This window comes from Eublepharis macularius, chromosome 1 (assembly GCF_028583425.1).
Source record: "Eublepharis macularius isolate TG4126 chromosome 1, MPM_Emac_v1.0, whole genome shotgun sequence".
NCBI classification, from domain to species: domain Eukaryota; kingdom Metazoa; phylum Chordata; class Lepidosauria; order Squamata; family Eublepharidae; genus Eublepharis; species Eublepharis macularius.
Window position 1 is genome coordinate 33,115,962 of NC_072790.1, and position 19,235 is coordinate 33,135,196.

At 44.0% G+C, this 19,235-nt stretch overlaps 1 protein-coding gene across 4 annotated transcripts in view; it reads left to right on the forward strand.

The window, feature by feature from the left end:
• Positions 1-18,867, forward strand: part of TRAF3IP1 (TRAF3 interacting protein 1) — a 31,972-nt gene extending 13,105 nt beyond the window's left edge. Inside the window, exons 7-17 of one of the 4 annotated variants that reach the window (XM_055001255.1) lie at positions 3,189-3,264; positions 3,388-3,489; positions 3,761-3,826; positions 5,064-5,084; positions 5,791-5,884; positions 8,950-9,033; positions 9,864-9,984; positions 10,979-11,015; positions 11,719-11,792; positions 16,319-16,542; positions 17,073-18,867. In XM_055001255.1, coding sequence (XP_054857230.1) covers positions 3,189-3,264; positions 3,388-3,489; positions 3,761-3,826; positions 5,064-5,084; positions 5,791-5,884; positions 8,950-9,033; positions 9,864-9,984; positions 10,979-11,015; positions 11,719-11,792; positions 16,319-16,542; positions 17,073-17,232 — 1,059 coding nt within the window. In that variant the 3' untranslated portion in view covers positions 17,233-18,867. The remainder of the gene's footprint in view (positions 1-3,188; positions 3,265-3,387; positions 3,490-3,760; positions 3,827-5,063; positions 5,085-5,790; positions 5,885-8,949; positions 9,034-9,863; positions 9,985-10,978; positions 11,016-11,718; positions 11,793-16,318; positions 16,543-17,072) is intronic. The other 3 variants (XM_055001264.1, XM_055001274.1, XM_055001284.1) reach the window with 3 other exon arrangements.
• Positions 18,868-19,235: the final 368 nt, after the last annotated feature.

Consider the following 19,235-nt stretch of genomic DNA (forward strand, 5'->3'; position numbering starts at 1 on the left):
TAAAAAAACGTGGCTTTGTAGGAGGAATGGGTGTTTTTCTGTCTGTCACTCTGTTTTTACCTTGCTTTTAAAACACTATTTTGTGGGAAAACCTCATTCATGGTTCTGTGTGTGTGTTTAAAATATGCTTTTGGAAGACTGGCTGCTTGCTTTTAAAATCGGGTGGGGAGGAACGGAGGATTCTGTCCCTGCTTTTTTTTTAAAGCTGGCTGAAACATGTTGACGGGATGTCTCTCTATTTGGAGAGGCAGGGACTGGTTATTTACTCCCCCCCCCTCTGCTCTAAGTATGTGTGTGTGTGTGAATCAGGACCAGATCGACAGGGGGGCAGGGGGGGGTAGTCTGCCCCCAGCGCCGCCAAAGAGGGGATGCCGGGCGCAGTTGCCAGCCCCAGGAGCGCGCATGGGGGAAGTCGAACGGCGTGGGCGGCCTCCCAGCCACCCGCGCTGCCTTTTGCCTTTCCCGCAGGACAAGGGGCGGCCAGCTTGCGGGAAAAGCAAAAGGCAGCGCAGGTGGCTGGAAGGCTGCCCGCGCCGTTCGCCTTTCCCCAGGACAAGGGGCGCGCAGGCAAGCTGGCCGCCCCTTGTCTTGCGGGGCAGGTGAGCGGCACGGGCAGCCTCTGAGCCACTCGCGCTGCTGCCAGCTCTGCAGCACGCCGGGACAGCTGGCTTGCTGCGTGGGCGGGGGGGGCCACCCAGGAGCGTGCGCGTGCAAGAGCCTGACTACGGTTGCCCTGGGTGCTGGCAACCATAGATCCGGCCCTGGTGTGAATGTCCCCTCCCTGAGGGGAGGCGGCTCGTTGCCGGGTTAAAAACTACCCCCCCCCCCCGCTCTAAGTGTGTGTGTGTGTGTGTGTGAACGTCTCCTCCCTGAAGGGAGGTGGCTCATCGCCGTCTCCCCGTGCCAGCTGGGCCCGGCAGCCGCCGCCACCACCCACCTTCCCACATAGCTGGGAATAGCAGCGCGTCCCGCTTTGGCCTCCCCGAACCATGGATCGGAAACAGGAGATGACAGATGCGCATCGGTGATTTGGGGTCGTCGCTGGTGCGGATCCACGAACAGCTTGATCGACAATTTTTTTTTTATTGTGCCCACCTCTAGACATGATACTTCAGATGAGGCCTCATTGGTGTAGAACAGAGTGCTTTCTGTGATCCATATACTGTAATTTGGTTAATGCAGTCCAAGACTTCATTTGCCTTTTAGCAGCTGCATCACACGGGGCTCATGTTAAGCTTGTGATCAGTTCAGACGCCTAGATCCTTTTCACATATACTGCTGCCACACCAGATCTCCCTTGTCCTATACTTGTGCCTTTGATATATTTTTAGTACTTTACATTTATCCTTGCTTCAGTTAACTTGATTGGTCTTGGCTGGGTCTTCCAGCCTGTCAAGATGGTCTTGAATCCTGCCCCCGTCTTCTTTGGTGTTCCCAATCCCTTGCAGCCGCATGTCATCTGAAAATCTGAAAAGCATCCCATATATGCCCTCATTGACAAAAAAATACCATTTATAAAAAAAAGTTGAACTCCCCAGGACTCGGGACAGAGCCTTGTGGCACTCCACTTGAGACCTCTCTCCAGCCATTAATGAACACTCATTGCTTAAGATTGTCCCACTTGCGAATTCATCTGATATGAATATCTTCCACTACACATTTCTTTTTGTTCACAAGGATAACATAGCAGACTTTGTCAAACACTTCAGCGACCTCGCGACATACCATGTTCATGGCATTCTCATCCTCTTCTGAACTAATGACTTTAAGGGAAAAGGAGGTGGTTTGTCTGGTATAACTTATTTTTGATGAACCCATTCTAGCTCCTAATAAACAACTTATTCTTTTGTAGATGCTGACAGACCAACTGTTTAATAAGCTGATCTAGGGTTATACCAGATATCCATGTCATATAGACCGGTTTGTGGTTTCTCAGGTCCACCTCCCTTTTTTGAAGATCAGGACATTTGCCCATCGCACCTTCTGGCACCTCACCTATTCTTCCAATAGTTTCAATGGTTAGAGCCAGTTTGGTGTAGTGGTTAAGAGCACGGGACTCTAATCTGGAGAGCCGGGTTTGATTCCCCACTCCTCCACGAAGCCAGCTGGGTGACCTTGAGCGAGTCACAGTTCTCTGGAGCTCTCTCAGCCCCACCCACCTCACAGGGTGATTGTTGTGGGGTAATAATAACATTTTGTAAACCGCTCTGAGTGGGCATTAAGTTGTCCTGAAGGGCGGTATATAAATTGAATGTTACTATTATTATTATTAGAACCAGAGACTCCAGAATGGTTAGAGCCAGGCTTCTTCAGTACGCTTGCACGCAGTTCATCTGCCCCTTATTTAAAGTAGCTGGGTACTTATTTAAAGTAGCTAGGTGTTTTTAAACCATCTCCTTGCCTATCCTTGACTGGAAGTAGCTCCTCGTATCATATGTTCTGCTTTTCCCAGGATGGACACAATTCTCCTAATGGGAAGGTTCAGATTTCTTCATGTTCCAGATTTTTTCTCTATTTTCTTTTTCCTCCAGAGTTTTTAGGCCTTTGCATTTGAATGTACCTTGTAGCAAATGGAACACTGTCAAAGTCACACTTTTACTTGTTGTTTAGCGCACAGTTGAGGAAGGAGATAGATAGGGGGTTCTTCCCGATATTGTGGCTAGCGTGACCACAGGCAAAGGAGGACCAGGCTTCTGTTCCTTTAGTAGTAACATAGACAATGGAATTTCAGCAGATACTACTTTTCTCATCTCTGCGTGACAAGTTTGAATGTATCCAACTTTGTTATTCCCAAGTCTTGTATAGACAAGAGTCTTCCTTCCTTTGCCTCTGGTCACCCAAACTGTATGTCCCCACTGACCTTGAGCATCTCCTATTCCTTGATTCTGTCTTCCCTAGAAAAGGGGCATGTGTGTGTCCTCTCTGATCTTTCTCATCCAGAGGCACAAGTTAGTGGAAAGGAATTGCTCTTCCCCTTCCTGTCATCATGTGGAAGAGTTGCTGCATGTGTGTCCTTACACAACTTTAGCAATGGTTCATCACACGTCTTGTTTGTTATGTGATATATGCCTCTTTGAAAACTCTACTCATCAGTGACTGCTGCTTTGCCAGGGTGCATTGCAGCAAAAAAAGAAATCGAATTGAATGGCTTTTGACATTATTACGTGCTTTTTCTATGTCTTTGCAAGAATGAAAATGCAGCAAGATTACCAAAGCAACATTCAACAAAGGGATCGCGACAGCGAGTCAAGCCTGGCAGTGAAGGTAACTAAAGAGAGTTTTTTCCAGTTATCCCCTGAGGATTTATGAGCAGCTGAAGCGTAACTTTGTTTCAGTGACTTAAAATTTTATGGAGGACTCACCTGTCTGTAAATTTTTTCATGTCAGGACGAAAGGAATGTAATAAAAGTATGTCTAGTGGTGCATTTGAAAGAACATCTAGCTTATTAAAAGAGAACGTTGAGCCAGTTTTTGGAGTGCAAGAGCCAGGTAAGAAGCAGCAAGGCACCCGTGCTGGGTCTTTCAGTGCTAAATGGGCTTCCCTGTTTATAGAAAGCAGCACGACTGCTGTTTATTTATTTTTAAAAAGTTATATCCAGCCTTTCCAAGTTTAGTTCCGGCTGGTTTACAAAATATATTGAAAGAACAATAAAACCATTTATTTAAAAATCACACTCTTTTTCCACTTCTTATTTTAGTTTTATCTTAAATAGCTTTCAGTATCAAATTAATCAAAAGGACCTCTCCTTATATATTTTAGAATCTGAGAGAATTGCAGTACACCCTTCTAAGCCCACTGAAATCAACACTTCGGAGTGCACTGTTGGTATGGTATAGTTAGTGGCGGAGCTACTAGTCAAAAGTACTAAGTTTAAGTCTCGTCAGAATTACGAACTCACTTGGACAAGGCACCCTGCTTTAGGCCTCCATCTATGAGTTGAGGATAATAACACCCACCTTACAGGGTTGTCGTAGAGCCTTCTATAAAATGGTAGATGATTATGAGGACGATAATAATCTTCACTGAAGACTCTAAATTTAGGGTGGCCTTTGTTTAGCTACGTTTTAATGTATGGGTCATTTTAAACTGCATTTTAAATGTATTCTTATGTTTGTTTCTGTTTCATATTGTAAGCCGCCTTGAGCTTCTCTAAGGTGGAAAGGCAGCTAATAAATGTTTTAAATAAATATTGGCACAAGATTTATCAGCCTCGTCAGGGCCAAATTATCAGGATTCCAAAAATGCAAAGGTTCTTCCCTCCTGCCTGTTGTCAGAAGATGATATCCATGGCTCCTGGGTGGGAAGTTTATAGCTCCATTCCTGAATTTATGCTCTCATCTCTGATAATGGGATGTTAGGGAGGACAGGTAGGAATGTAATGGTACTACCCTAAGCAATGTTACATCCTTCCCAGACCATTGGCATCAGTGGGCTTAGAAGGGCGTAACTGCTTAGGGTGGCTGTGTAAGCGTACCATCAGGTGTTTCCGTTGTGATTCTTGGATTCGCTGAATGTTTGAGAAGTGTGCTTGGGAATGTCTCTTCTTTGTGGGGTGGAGGGCGCTTGGGCTGCATGTAATCCGTCTTAAACAATGGATTCATCAGGACAAAGTTCTGTACAGTTTTGGGTAAGCCACTCCTCTCAGCTCCAGCTCCATTGTGCGGATAATCATGACACTGACTTTGTTCACCGCTCTGAGTGGGGCACTAATCTGTCTAGAACAGTTGTTGTTGTTTCTTATTGCTGCCTGGAGAGAATAAGAGAGATACTGAGGTTCAAAGCCAAGATCTGGAGTTTGGGGAAGGGGGAAGGGAGACCATGCATGTGCTCCTTCCTGATGCTGAATATAATGTGGATGACTCCTTGCATCTTCCTACAGTTCTCCCCGTTGCACTTACCCAGTAGAACATCTCTCCCACCCCTCACCCCCAAGTGTGTTTGTACCCTTTAGCAGTTCAAATACATTATTAGTAATCAGCAGTGGCATATATATTGGGGTATATAACCCATTTCTAGATTGCTTCCAGATCTGAAGAGTAATCGATAAATATTTATATTGCAGGTGAATCAACCAGCGATGCAGGTAAAATTAATGCTTAATTTTAATGTTAACCGTATACCAGCATGTCTTTGCAATAACATGAAACTTGGAAATAGGTTATTGGATTGCTGGCGGTGCTGCTGCTTGGCAGAAATGAAGCTGGACAGGCAAAACCACAGCAGTGGCAGCCAAAATGAGGAAGAGGCAGTGCAGCTTTCTCCTTCCTTTGACAGTTGTAGTCCCTGCCAGGAAGGGAAGGCAGACAAGTAGTGGTGGGTGGGATGCGAGGGGAGGGGAGGGCAGAAGTGGCACGGCTGCTTTTTATTTTGTATGCCCAGTGCAAGCAGCAGAGAAGGAGAAGCAAAAGTGGCTGGGAAAATGTAGCTTCTTTCCCTGTCTACTGCCCCACCCACTATCAGAGAGAGGATGTGAGCAAGTGGGGGTGGGCATGAAGAAGAGAGGGAACAAGTAGAGGAGGCAGCCGTGTTTTCTTGGCAGCCCCCCACTTGTATGAACCTAATGCTAATTCACACTAAAATTTGATAAAGGTCATAAGAGTGGTAACTGGGAGAGAAGTTACAGATTGCCCTGGGTTTCATACTGAAATTCAAATAAATAAAGTTTTTAGGGTATTATGAGAGGGATCATTGGGGGAAGGGAAGGGGGTCATCTCTTTCAATAGGATTAGAAAAGAAATGCTAAATGAGGTTTTCAGAACAAGGTGTAATGGAATCGTTTCATTTAATAGAAGGCGATGCTGTGAACGCTGCTGCTCCTGAGAAAATAACGCCTGCAGAGGATAGCAAAATAAATAATGAACCTCCTCCTCATGTCACCGTGAGGTCTGGTTTTTATCCTTCCTTTCTTCTTTCTCTGAAATACATATTAATTACGTTAAGCTGACTATTTGGTGTATGATCCAGCTTCTAAATTCTTAAATCCCATTAAGCTCTCTCGTGGGAGAGATTTAAACGTGTTCCTAATTCTTCTGTTGAGATTAGCATGATGTAAAAGTGGCGAATGTTGGTTGGCTCCTACCCCATCAGTTTAAACTAAAACTGGTTTCAGACATTTTCAGTAGTTAACCATAGTTAGAGATGCAGTGGAACAGTGTAAGGTGTGAGAGAAGTATAATTCTGGTTCCCTGTGAACCGTGGTTTGCAAGTTGGACTCCAGCTTCAGAACAGGAGCTTCTTCCCCCTTCTCCTCCTGTTTCCAGAGTAAATTTCCTTTTCCCTCCCTCCCTCCTTTCCCTTGTTACCTTTGCTCCTCATTTAGAGTTTATAATTTATTTAAAACCTTTTTTAAAACCTCTGTGGGACCGCCTCTCCCCATATGTGCCCCAGAGAACGCTCCGATAAGGAGATAAACAACTAACTGTTGGTTGTCCCTGGCCCCAGGGAGGCCCACCGGACCTCAACCAGAGCCAGGGCCTTTTTGATCGTGGCTCCAACATGGTAGAACTCTGTGTCTAGTAAGACCAGGGCCCGGACAGATTTACTATCTTTCCGTCAGGCCTGTAAGACACAGATATTCCACCAGGCGTGTGGTTGAGGCTAGGCTAGGCCTCCACCAGCCTGGATAGAGGAGGAGAAGGGAAGATCAGATTCCTCCGTATTAGAGGCGTCCACCATCCAGTTTTAAATTGGCAGGTTGATTGCCTCCGATTAGCTGATTGTTGCTACCTTGTATATTTTAAACTGTATATTGTACTGCTGTACTGGCCGTTGATTTTAAACTGTTTTAAGATGTAAGATTGACTATAAATGTTTTCACCTGATGTAATCCACCCTGGGCTTGCTTGTGCGGGGAGGGCAGAATAAAAGTTGAAAGTAATAAATAAATATGCTGCCTTTCCGCCCAAGTTAGGGTCCCCAAGACAGTGAGCACTGAAACAATTTAAAACATTTCAGGCATTAAAACAATTAAAACATTAAAACAGTGTTTAAAATACACACACACACACATATATAATGTTTAAAACCCTTAAATAAAGCATGTAAACCCAAGCAGGGAGGAGTCCTAATAAGAATTAGTGAGTTCCGTATGCATATATACCAAGGCTGGTGTGAAATTTTGAAATTTATGAGCATTAGCCATGGTAAATATACTGCACATTTAACAGGCACTTGATTAAAGCCAACAGGAAGGAAATGGGGATTTGCTTGGGAAGGAGTGTTTATCCCTCCTGGTTTACAAGCCAGGCCAGATACAAAGTAGCTGATGAAGAGAAGTATAATTTTTTTGTCACAGCCACCACCACTCATAGACTTTCAAATGGAATCTATAGCATGCTCTGTCAAATTCACTTCCATGCAAATAAAAATGGAGACAGCTCCCAGCTCCATAGAAGACCATGGTGCCTGATTCTGCCTTGAGGGAGGGAGAGGACACGGGGAAGGCCTGTCTGTTGATTCCACATGCTTCATACTCCAAACTCCTAACGTAGCCTCAAAAGAGCTGCATTTTGGGATCCTTAAATAACCTGTGCCTTAAACAATTACTAGTTGGAGCATGACACAGGCTGAACTTTCAGCCATCTAACCAGGCCATCCCCCAGAGGCTCTGAGAAAAACATTCTGTATGTCTTTTTCATGAGCTGAGCCCATCAGAGTCTGGGTTGGACTTGTGGAGGTCATGAATTCCAGAGCCAGCCCAGACAAGGGGCCTTCAGCATGAATGCTGAAGAAGACCCCTAGACCAATCTGTCTGGGGTCTCCAGTCCATCAGTCTGTGGGGAGTTGGCAGTGGTAGACAGAGGGGCAGGGCACCATGGGAAAACAGCCTGAGAGCATACAAGCGGAGTACAAATGGTTTGTCAAACTTTCAGTTGTGAAGATTGCAGCTCAGGGGTAGCTTGCAGTCTAGTGGGTAATTAGCTGCCTCTTGATAGAAAACTCCTATAGCATGCTATTCAAATCGCAGTAATTGTCAGTTTCATAGAACTGTCAGTTCTTGAACTGATATGCAATCAGGGTCTCTGATATGGTCCTTTTTGATTTTTTGTCTTCGATACTGTTGAGACAAAACCCAATTCTCAGTTGCTTCAAAATGTCACAAGTTGAATGCCACCTTGTAAGCAATCTAAAATGAATTTCCTCCATTTCTCGTTTACATTGTGCATTTTTGCAGTGCCAAGTAGACCACCATTCAGAATAGGGAAGCAGGAAGGCCTGGAGTCAGGTCAGAACAGGAACACGCCCTCCAACAAACCATCCCCACACACCCCACACCATCCTCCCCCTTGTCTGGGCAGAGGGCTCCTCCATACTTCCTGCTGCTTTGGATGGGAGATCCCACGCATTCACCTCTCTGATTCTTGGAGCCTTGACATTAGACTGTAGGGCTGCTACCTCCTGCTCTGCCTGAGACTCTAAAGGCCTGCTTAGCCACCACCAATGCGCAGTTTAATAAAGAAAACGAAAGATCAGAGGGTTGAAAGAGAATGCTTCTGTTCAGGCCAGCAACACCAGAGGCTGGTTCAGCATTGTACTTACAAAACGAGGTCTGCTTTCCTTGTCCTTCCTCCAACAGGCTGCCTTATCTTTACAGTCTTTCTGCCTCTCCAGTCTGGTCCCTGCCCAATGCTTCCCAAACTGAGCCTTTAAAAAGGGCTAAGTGGAGAAGTCTAGGGGAGGCAGACAGCAACCATTAGTTTTATTTTATGTGGTTATTGTGGTTTTGGTGGAGCCAGTGAGTGTAACATGTCAGGTGTCATTGGTCAAAAGCATATTCTAAACCAGTATCCTGGTTTTGGTATACGGTCTCTTACCATGCAGGTTCAACAGAGACGCTCAGACCTAGTCCTAGTTCAGGAAAAAAATAAAAGGTTGTTCTGGATTGAGGTTTGAGCTGCTTTTTGCTAATAACAAAAACGATATTCCACCCCCCCCCCTGCAATTTTCAGAAGATTACCACGACCCAGCAGTGCAAGGCCAGCTCCACCTCGGATAAAACGTCAAGAAAGCGCAGAGGTTTTACAGCCAGAGAGGTATGGGCAAAACGAGATCTTCACTGTGGAGATAAGATGCCTCTCTTAATAGTCAGTGGTGGTTTGTACTTGAATACTGGAAGTTTAGGTTTTTCTGACTGATCTTTTTGTTTCTGTGAGGAGTATTGAAACTTTTCATATGTCTCCTGTTGCTAAAGTTTCAGAACCGCTGGCACGCTTTGAAGAAGACGTTTTACAGTCCCTAGTTCAACATCTGAAGCCCTGCTCTTTTTTCAAGCTTTTTAGAAACATCCTCCCTCCCCAAATAGTGGAGCATTTCGCTGATTCGTTGTTAACGCATCACTGCTTTTATGTTTTCAGGGTTATTAGAAAGTTTAATGCGGCGCTGCTTTTAGGATTTTAAAATTTTTAACGTTTTAATTGCTCTTTTTTCCTTTGGCTACTGTCGCTTTTATGTTTTTGTATTCACCTATTGAGGATACGTATTATTGTTGTTTATTACGACGTTTCCTGCCTCATTTATATAGAGAGGCAAATATTTTAAATAAATAATTGGCTTCAAAACACACAGAAGCCTGTGATACTCTTTACTGTTAATATTATCGCAAAAGATTGCAAAACCTCTCAATGACTGCCGGAGGATAAAGATGCCTGCACGGTGGGAGGAAAGTGTGACTGCATGAAGTGCAAGCTAGAAGAACCACCTCCCCCCCCCCAAAAAAAATGTGGCTTCATTTTTGTTAGAAATGTTTTATCTTTTTGAAGGAGCCTGGCTCCTATTTTTCTACTGGCAACCGAGCTATGCTTCTGCCTCGGGTGACTGTCAGTCTTCTGCCTGAATCATATTTCTGTCTTGGCTTTTTCCCCAGGAATGGCAGTGCCAGAATAGTCTCAAATGTCATTATAGATAAAGAGGAGAAAGAAGAAGAGGATGAGCAGTTTGTAGTGGAAGCAGCATCAGAGGGGCCTGAAATGGCAGAAATGGCAACGGTTGGTTGTTGAATGTCACTGTTCAAATGAGAACTGAAAATTCATTTACTAGTATCCGTTGTTTTGCTTTCCCTGCTTCCAGAGAGGGTTCCAGATGATTGCTTTATACTTCTTTACTGGAGGCTGTGTCATTAATTTCAGTTCTTATTCAGCATTTCCAGGGCTTTTTTTCAGCTGGAACGCGGTGGAACGGAGTTCCGGAACCTCTTGAAAATGGTCACATGGCTGGTGGCCCCGCCCCCTGATCTCCAGACAGAGGGGAGTTTAGATTGCCAATCTACACTCCCCTCTGTCTGGGGATCAGGGGGCGGGGCCACCAGCCATGTGACCATTTTCTCCGAGGGCAACCCACTGAGTTCCACCACGTCTTTTCCCAGAAAAAAAGCCCTGAGTATTTCTATACAGTTGATTGACTGTTAAGAGTTATGGCCCAGCCTGAAGAAGAAATGAACTGGGACTAAAAAGCAAGGGTTGGCATAGCTACACAGGACTGGAGATGTCAGCAAGAATGAAATGTCAGATTATATAGCCCCTTATAGCCCCTGTATTTCTCACATGGCCCAGAAGTTAAGGCGGTAGCTTTCACTTTCAATTTGCATAGTTTTTGGAACACGAGTGAAATCGCAAGTGCCTTAACTCTTGTTTTTAAGCAAAGGTTTATTGTAAAATACAATAATCTTGGACACTTCTAGAATTCTATTATTGTCTAGGCTTCACATTTCAACACACCGGATCGAAGCTCAGTAAAAGACCTTATGATCTGTGATAGAATTTGGGCAACAGAGATCCCTTTGATTTCAAATGGAAAAAAAAGTTGTAAAATACAGCAGTCCTCCATATGTGAGCGATCAGGGGTTTAGTCCCTTTGTAGAGCAGAGAGCAAACTCACTGCTGACTCCAGTTTGTTTTTGAGTAATTTCCTGCCTCCGGAACATGCAGACTATTTAATCACAGTAATTTAAAGCGTCTTTTTATCTTCTTTGCTGATACATAGGAGGCAACGGTAGAGTTGGAAGGGGATGAGAAACATGGTAAGTGAATTATTTGGTTAGAATATTTTGCGGGTTCTTTTGCCTTTTATTCTTCAACATATAAAATCAATTCCAGGAAAATGTTTTACAATGATCTCATCTTTTTTTCCTTCCTCCATCTCTGTCTTTTCCTGCATGATGCTCCTTAACCTGGACACTGCTCACATTCTTATTCTGTTCCATCCTCAGCCTCGTTTACAGGATTCTCTTGCTTTTTTTCTCCTCCTCTGCCTGTTGTACGTACCCTGAAGAGAATTCTGACTCTGCACGTTTCTTTATTTTTCTGTGTACTGGATGTTCTTGCAGTTAATGAAAGTTGGCAAGCTCACTGTAGGTAAAATAATGGAAAGCACTTCATTTAAGATTATGTTGGATAGCGTTGATACCTGGAAGGGTGCATTGTCTAAAATCTCATTTTGTTGGAGAATGGTGGTTATCTAGGGAACACACTTAAAGCAAGATGAGATAAAACGGAGAAAGTGCACACAAATAACTCTGACCGAAATATTTAACTGGTCAAAATCTTCTCCATGTATTTATTTGAAAAAAAAGTTTTTGAAGTGTTAAGCTGTTGATTTTTGATATCTCATTGCACAAGTAAAATTGATCAAGTTTTGGATGATAGAAGTTTCTGAAAGCAGATTTAATACGTATTTGATGGAGTTGTCCTTATTTTCAGTAAACTGATTTTGATCTTCAACAGGTGGGCTTGTCAAAAAAATACTGGAAACCAAGAAAGATTATGAGATGTCACAGGTTCCAAAATCTGCTGAGAAGGTAACGTACTTTTGGAGGATTGTTCTTTCAGCGTTTTCTGTGCAGTACCCTTTTGCATTGTTGCGTAATTATATGTCCCGCAAACATGACAGTTCTGCCAGAGTTTTTAGTAGCCTGTTATAAAAGCATCTGCCACAAGGTGCCTTTGTATAAATAGATCCAGAGGAGTTAGCCATGTTAGTCTGTACTAGCAAAATCGAAAAGAGTCCAGTAGCACCTTTAAGACTAACCAACTTTACTGTAGCATCAGCTTTCGAGAATCACAGCTCTCTTCGTCAGATGCAACATCTGAAGAACTCACAAGAACTGAATCACAAGAACTGTGATTCTCGAAAGCTGATGCTACAGTAAAGTAGGTTAGTCTTAAAGGTGCTACTGGACTCTTTTCGGTTTTGTATAAATAGCCACTGCAATCTACCTTTTGCTCTGCCTTCAGGATAATCTTTTAGCCCACAAGCTGCTGAGTTCTATTCAAATACCCCTTTTGCTTTGTTTTATTAAAATATATAAAATCATATCGTATTGCTGCAGTGCTAGAGCTCTTTCTGGAGCCACCAGTGGTTAGACTTAGACTGGGGAGACCTGAGTGCAGGTCTCGCCTCCTTCCATGAAACGCTCTGAGTGACCAGGTGCTAGGGTTGCCAACCTCCAGGTAGTGCCTGGCAATCTTGTAGAATTCCAACTGATCTCCAGGCCATAGAGACAATATCTCCTGTAGAAAATGTCTGCTGTGGAAGGTGGACTCTGTGGAATTCTACTCCATTAAGGTCTCCCCACCCACCCACCCCCCCGGCAAGCCCTGCCCTCTCCAGGCTCCACCTCCAAAATCTCCAGGAATTTCCCAACTTGGAGCTGGCAACCCTGCCTGTTGCTGAGAGAGAGCGATTAACCCAACTTACCCAACAGAGCTGTTAGAGGATAAAAAGGGACACTCTTCTATTGAAGAGATGAGATCAATCAATTCCAAAGTCTTCGCGTACTAGCCTCTGTGAAGGACGGAATTTTGAAGCACTTAATTAACAAATGGATGGGAGAGATCGTTACTCAAACTTCCACTCAGCCATGAAGCTCCCTGGTTGACCCTGGGCCAGTCCTCCTCCCTCAGCCTAATCCACCTAACGGTGAAATAAAGGAGGAGAGCCACTGTGTTTCGTTGTTGTGGGTTCTGTGCAGTCGCACACATGAACTGCGCACAACAAAGTTGTCAGGCTTCTTCAGTCGCACGGTGCTTCCCTTTTCTCGAAAGGTCTTTTTACCTGCATTGCAGAAAGGAGAGCGGTCCTTTCCCTTGTTCTTCTGACAACCACTGCCGAGAGAAGGCGTGTTTTCTCCTAGTTCTTCCTCGCCTTTTTAATCTTGCTGTTGCGTTTGAGAAGAGGTCATGGCTCAGAAAGCCCTGTTTCCCAGCTGCTTCAGTGGGAAGATGTTGCCATCGGATGATCATGTATTTTCTCCGCTGAGTAAAGAGTAAACCGCCCAGATTGCGAGCAGTTTACACCCAAGTACTTAGGGCAGCACTTCAGGCGAAAACGCTCTCTGGGGAGCCACTTCAGCCTCTCTCATCACTGATCAGTTCTCAGGTCAACCCTGTCTTTGCTGGGACTGATGTTTTCCAAGGCAACAGGGACGCCTCTCAGCCTTTCTGAATCCCTGACAAAGAAAGCCACATCCAAACAGAGGCATTAGGGGATCTCTCTTGGGGAGAGAGCTAAAAACAAAAGCGAGCCTAGTTCCTCCACCACTAAAGATCCTGCAGATTGCTCCAGCGAATTGGTTTGGGAGAAGAGGAAGGCCACAGCCTCAGTTCTGAGAATGCCTTCCCCTCATTAGAGCCAGTTGTACTAGCCAAATAATGTCTACATCAGAAAGCAGCATGTCTGAGGAAGAGGTCAGGCATTCTGTTGGATGTACGCAGGGACTACTGTTTTAACCAGGAGGGTCACTCAGGGTTCCCTTCTCGCTCTGGTTCTCCTTGACGACTGCCACACTCTACACTCCTACAAGGCAATGCCTGACCAGGCTGGGATGGATCCAGACTTCCTGCTTTGCTCCTTGGCACTGCAAACAGTGATTCTGCCACTCCAAACCGATACCTCCTCATCAGTCCTCCGGATCTGTAATCAGTCTGATGTGGGAGACATCCCTTCCAGCTCCTGTCTTGAGACAAAGAGGCACCTGCCCATGATTCAGGTCTAACCCAGGTTTCTGACTCTCAGCTGGAGCATGGTTGATCTCCATCAGACTCAGAGATTCCATTGGAACCCTCCCCGACAACTCTTTTGGAAACCTGAATCCTGCTTCCCCCAGTGAGGATCTACAGTGAACAGCTTCTATGGCCACAGCTCTCTAAGCCAATGTGACTTGCTCTGCACTTCCAGCCCCAGACGTGGTCTTTCGGGGCCCTTCATGTCTTCCTTGTAATGCAGAGTTCCTTGGATGGGGCTATAAACCCATGGTTAAAACCTGCATCAGGCCCTGCCTCTAACTATAAGGTTTAGGCAATATATAAGCAACAGATTGCCACATATGCCTGATGGTACAAGGCTATTACAAATGTGGCTCGTCAGAATGTTCAGCAGTATTTTAGACAATCATAGGATCTAAAGCATTTCCGTGCTGAAAAAACTGGAAGAAGGAACTTGAATGAGCCATTCATACACATGTCCCCCTGCTTAAATTCTGCTAAGGCATTGCAAACAGGTGTAATCTGGAGAGCTTGGACTGGAGCATCCTGAGCAACGTATCACTCCCATATGGAAGGGGCCTTTTGAGACAGGGTGAGAGAAACATTGCAGCAGGTGCTGTCTGTGGCTATTTGGATGACCTTTCCTCTGAAGAGTTCCTGAAAGGCATGTTTTATAGCTCTCAGTTCTGGAACATTTTTGTGCAAATGATCTTGTGGGCCAGACCAGCTCCTGATCACAGTGAGACTATTGCAGTGTGCTCCCTGCCCCCCAACCAGACAAGTGCTGGTAGTATGAGTCAGGGTCAGGAGGATGGCCCCAGAAGGGGTCATGGAGTTCTCGAGTCCAAAGAATAGGATTGGTTATAGCTCTGGGATTGCTCAGTGGCAGAGCCTCTGCTTAGTTGGCATGCAGGAGGTCCCAGGTTCAGTCCCCAGCATCTCCAGTTCAAAGGCACTCTCATCTTCAGCTATATTTACTTACTCCATTTATATTCCCGCTTTCTCCACAGTGGGGATCAAAAGCAGCTTAACAGCAGGCCCTTCATGGTCTGGCCCCTCCTAGCTGCAAAACTGCCTTCCTCCCTGTGTTCCACCAGGGCAGCTTTGCTCATTTGAACAGGGCCTTCTCAGATACCACCCTGCGGTTGGGCTAAATCTACAGCTGCCCGTACACATGCGCTTTCTCTTGGTAGCCCCCACTTTGTAGAATGGCCCACCCGAGGAGGTTAGGAAAGCTCCAACTTTCCTGGCTTTCCACAAACTATGCAAGACTCGATTATTCAGGAGGGCTTTCTAGTCAGATTTATGGAGCTGTGTCATAAGAAATAGCTCAAAGAGATACCTTGGTAAGGAACAGGACTGTAGTCTAGGCTGTTGGGTACTGTCTGCTGATGTAGATATGCTCCTGCTGGGTAGTTCAGCATTGCTGAAGAAGTCATATTAATTACTTATGCTTTAGTTCAGAAAAGTTTCATCTGTATGTTTCGGTTTTATGCTAGTTTTCACATTTCTGGCGACCATACCCGATTGCATCTGTTTTCATTGAATGTCCCAACTGCTGATCATACTGTATTTTTGCTCTGCGGATGTCTTTGCTTACACTGTATTCACTTGCAACATGTAATTCGCCTCGGATCTCAGTGAGAAAGGTGGACTATAGATAACAACAACAACACTGTGAGGTAGGTTAGGCTGAGAACGTGTAACTGGTCCTAAAGCTTCCATAGTAGAATGGGGATTCGAACTCGGGGGTCTCAGATCCTACTCTGTAACTCTAACCACTACACAACATTGGCTTTCATGGGGTGGTTGCTGTTGAACAGAAGCAAGCAACCAGGCCTGGGCTTGCAAGTCGCCCAGTGGTCGCTACCGGGCCTTACCCCATGAATCTTCCCTCAAAGGTCAAAAGAGCCTTGGAAAGGGCCATGCCCCCTTCGCCTGCCTTTTGCTGACGGAAACCAAAGCTTGGAAGGCTTGGTGATACTGTTGTAGCTTCTTAAAGCTAAGACGTTCTTTTAAGATTTCCGGTATGTCTGCAAACCTGGGGCCTTTCTCAAGTTTGTAAAAAGATCTCTCTTGTCCTTCCATGGTTCCAGTGTCCAGATTTAAGCGTTCACAGATCTGGCCATGTTGAGAATTAGGTAGTATTGATGAGCAAGTACTGCTAGACTTCTTTTTCTTGGTACAGGTTTCTCTTCATGAGTTTGGCATTGATGCTGCTTCTAGCGGCATTTCTTGAACAAATCTGTTTTTTATTGTACTATGTTCTTTTCAAAAAGTCCCCCATGTTTAGTTCACTCTCTAATGGGGCACATCTTTTCCTTGTTTTTAAAACCATTAGGAGAAGCCACTTTTGTACGAATCAGGAAAACAGAAAGAAAAGGATCTAGTATCAAAAGAAGTAGAGAGATTTCGTGGATCCGTTCAGGCGCTTTGTCGGAGTGCGCTGCCTCTTGGAAAACTCATGGATTATATTCAGGAAGATATGGATGCCATTAAGAATGAGTACCATATGTGGAAGAATGAAAACAAGCAGCTTGCAGAAGCCCTGCACAAGGAACAGAGGTGAGTAGTATATTGAGAAATGCCATGTGCGGCCTTGGTTATTCCAGAGTAATCTACATGCAGTCTTACCAGTCACGATTGAACTGACAGGGATTTTAAGAAGCAGAGTCCATGGGACCTCTTAAAAGGACAGCTCTTGCTGACCTTCCAGTGTTGATGCTGTGAATAGACATCAGGAGTTTCTTCTCAGATATCCTGTTTTGTTTTGTTTTTAAAGTTTCTTCAAAAATACAGCCAGCCTGTGTTTTCCAAATGTTCCCGAAGCCAAAAACTACCCCCAAAAATTCCTGAAACACCGACACCTCTGAAATTTTGTGAAAATGAAAATCACGCTCCTCAAAACAAATGAAATAAACGTAAAACTCGAAATAGGTTTTTTTGGGTAACTCTTCGCCCAAACTTCATGCCACGGACAAAACCAGGATAATTATTTGAGCACATGCATTGTGAAGCACCTATCTGTATCTCTGTTTCAACTGTGATTCACAGGAGTTCTACAACGAGTAATTGGCTGTTTCTGTCCCTTTCAGCATCACAGACAGTTCTGTGGAACCGCTAAAGGCAAAACTTGCAGAATTGGACCAGCTGATCAAAGAAGAACAAGATAAAATTTGTGCTAAAAGGGCCACTGTTTTGATGAACGATGAAAAAATTCAGAAGATGATTCTTAATATCAACTCAAGAAAGTGAATGTTGTCAGAAAAAGAGGCTGGAGCTCTTCCCCCCGCCCCCCAGTTGAATATAAATGGAAAAGGAACAAAAGCACATTGTATGCAAATAAAGCTATGGCATACGATACCATATACAATTTCAGGTTCATATATTCATGTTGCTGGTACTATGTGGATGAAATTGGTAGATGAAATTCAGTGTTTGCAGCTATTTAAAAAAAGATGAATGCAAAGCATCAAGTTTAACCTTAGTATAGTAGCTTTTTCTGCTGCTATTTGCAGAGGTCATGTTCCTGGATATCTTTTGATCAGACTTCCACCTTTTGAGACGTTTTAAGCAAACAAGCTATTCTGTTACTTTATTTATCTGATTTTGGAAGGGTCGCAGTTGAAGTGGCCTGAAACACTTCCTTATGTTGGCAAATCCATTCTCTTTTAAGTCTGCTTCTTGAAGTCTTATATAACTAACCATCGTAGATTTCAGTACAAGCCGTGTCAAATGCAAGCCAAACATCAGCACAGAGAAGGAGAAAAGATGTTTATCAACACATGAATTCCATTTGATTTACTTAGAAAGAACTAGTTTAATCATCTTTCCCCACTTAAATTTAGTCATGTATGTTTTTATATTAAATCATTATACGAGAATCGTTAATCAGCTTGTGGCAGGGGGGATGCTTGAGTGTACCAGTCTTTTCCACATATGTCCCCAATGCACTTTTGAAGAGGTTGTGTTATGCTTATTAATATAGAATTGTCTGCTATGTGACGCAGACGTTGCAAACTGTGTATAATTGGAAGTATGTTAATACTTCTGAAGTTATACCATTATTTCAGTCAATGAGATGGGCATTTCGAACTTTTTTCAGTGGATAAGATTTCCCAGACATCACTGTCTTTCTGCTTGCAAACCTACCATCTGTTTTTCTGCTGGTTTAAAGGTGATTTACTACGTGCTATACAAGAGAAATGTATACTACATTTTGGACAGCTTTTGGAGGAGGGTGAAATCTAGGGTGGGGTGGGAATCTTGTAATATTGCAGGTAGGGACATAAACATATGAGCTTAGAAGTAGTGGGATTTTCTTTGAAGGACAGCAGAGCGCTTAGGGATAGTTAGTTGCCTGAGCCATTTATTGAGCAACACATACTGTTCGCTTCTGTGTGTGCCGACTGGTAGATTCTTGGTTCTTGCTTTTGACTAATAGGAGCCCATTGACTGCAAAGATGCCACCTTAAATTCCTGCCATGAGAAGCACTTCAGAAGTTTGCCACGTGTCAAGTCTCTAATCTGCCCATTTTGACTAAAATACAAATTGGCGATCCTAGAAAAGAGTATTAGAAGGGAACTTGGGGAAACTGCTGTGCGGCATCAGCATGGGTGGTAGGCTACTGCTGCAGTCTCTCTGCAAAACACTTGGTCTGTATAGTGGCCTCTGCATTGGGACAATCACACACTTGCAAATTAATTCAGTATCTGAAATATCTTGTAATGCTTCTGAACGAATCTGTATATGTGGTGAGTGCTGGTTGTGTTAGAAGAAACAAACATGTACTTGGAGAGTCGGAAAATGTACAGCGTAAAATGTAATTTGTATTATACATATGTTATTTTTATATAAAATAAATTAATATTATAAATAAAATAATATTATTTTATTATATAAAATAATAAATGACCTGAATTTTTTTTCTCTTGTACATAGCAGTGTTTGGATTGTACGGTTATTTTGGAAGGTCATTAAAATGAGAAACTGAATTCGCTTTGCGAACCCAACATCTGCTTATTCTTGTACACAGCTGTAGCTATCGATCAAAGAGGAACCGTGGACTGGAGGATAATGCAGTGAAATGAATTAAATCCTGCCCTCAAGTCATAGCTGACTTATGGCTACCCCTGGCAGGATTTTCATGGCAAAAGACTAACAGAGGTGGTTTGCCATTGCCTGCCTCTGCAACGCTGGTCTTCGTTGGAGGTCTCCCATCCAATTACTAACCAAGGCCGACCCTGCTTCTGAGATC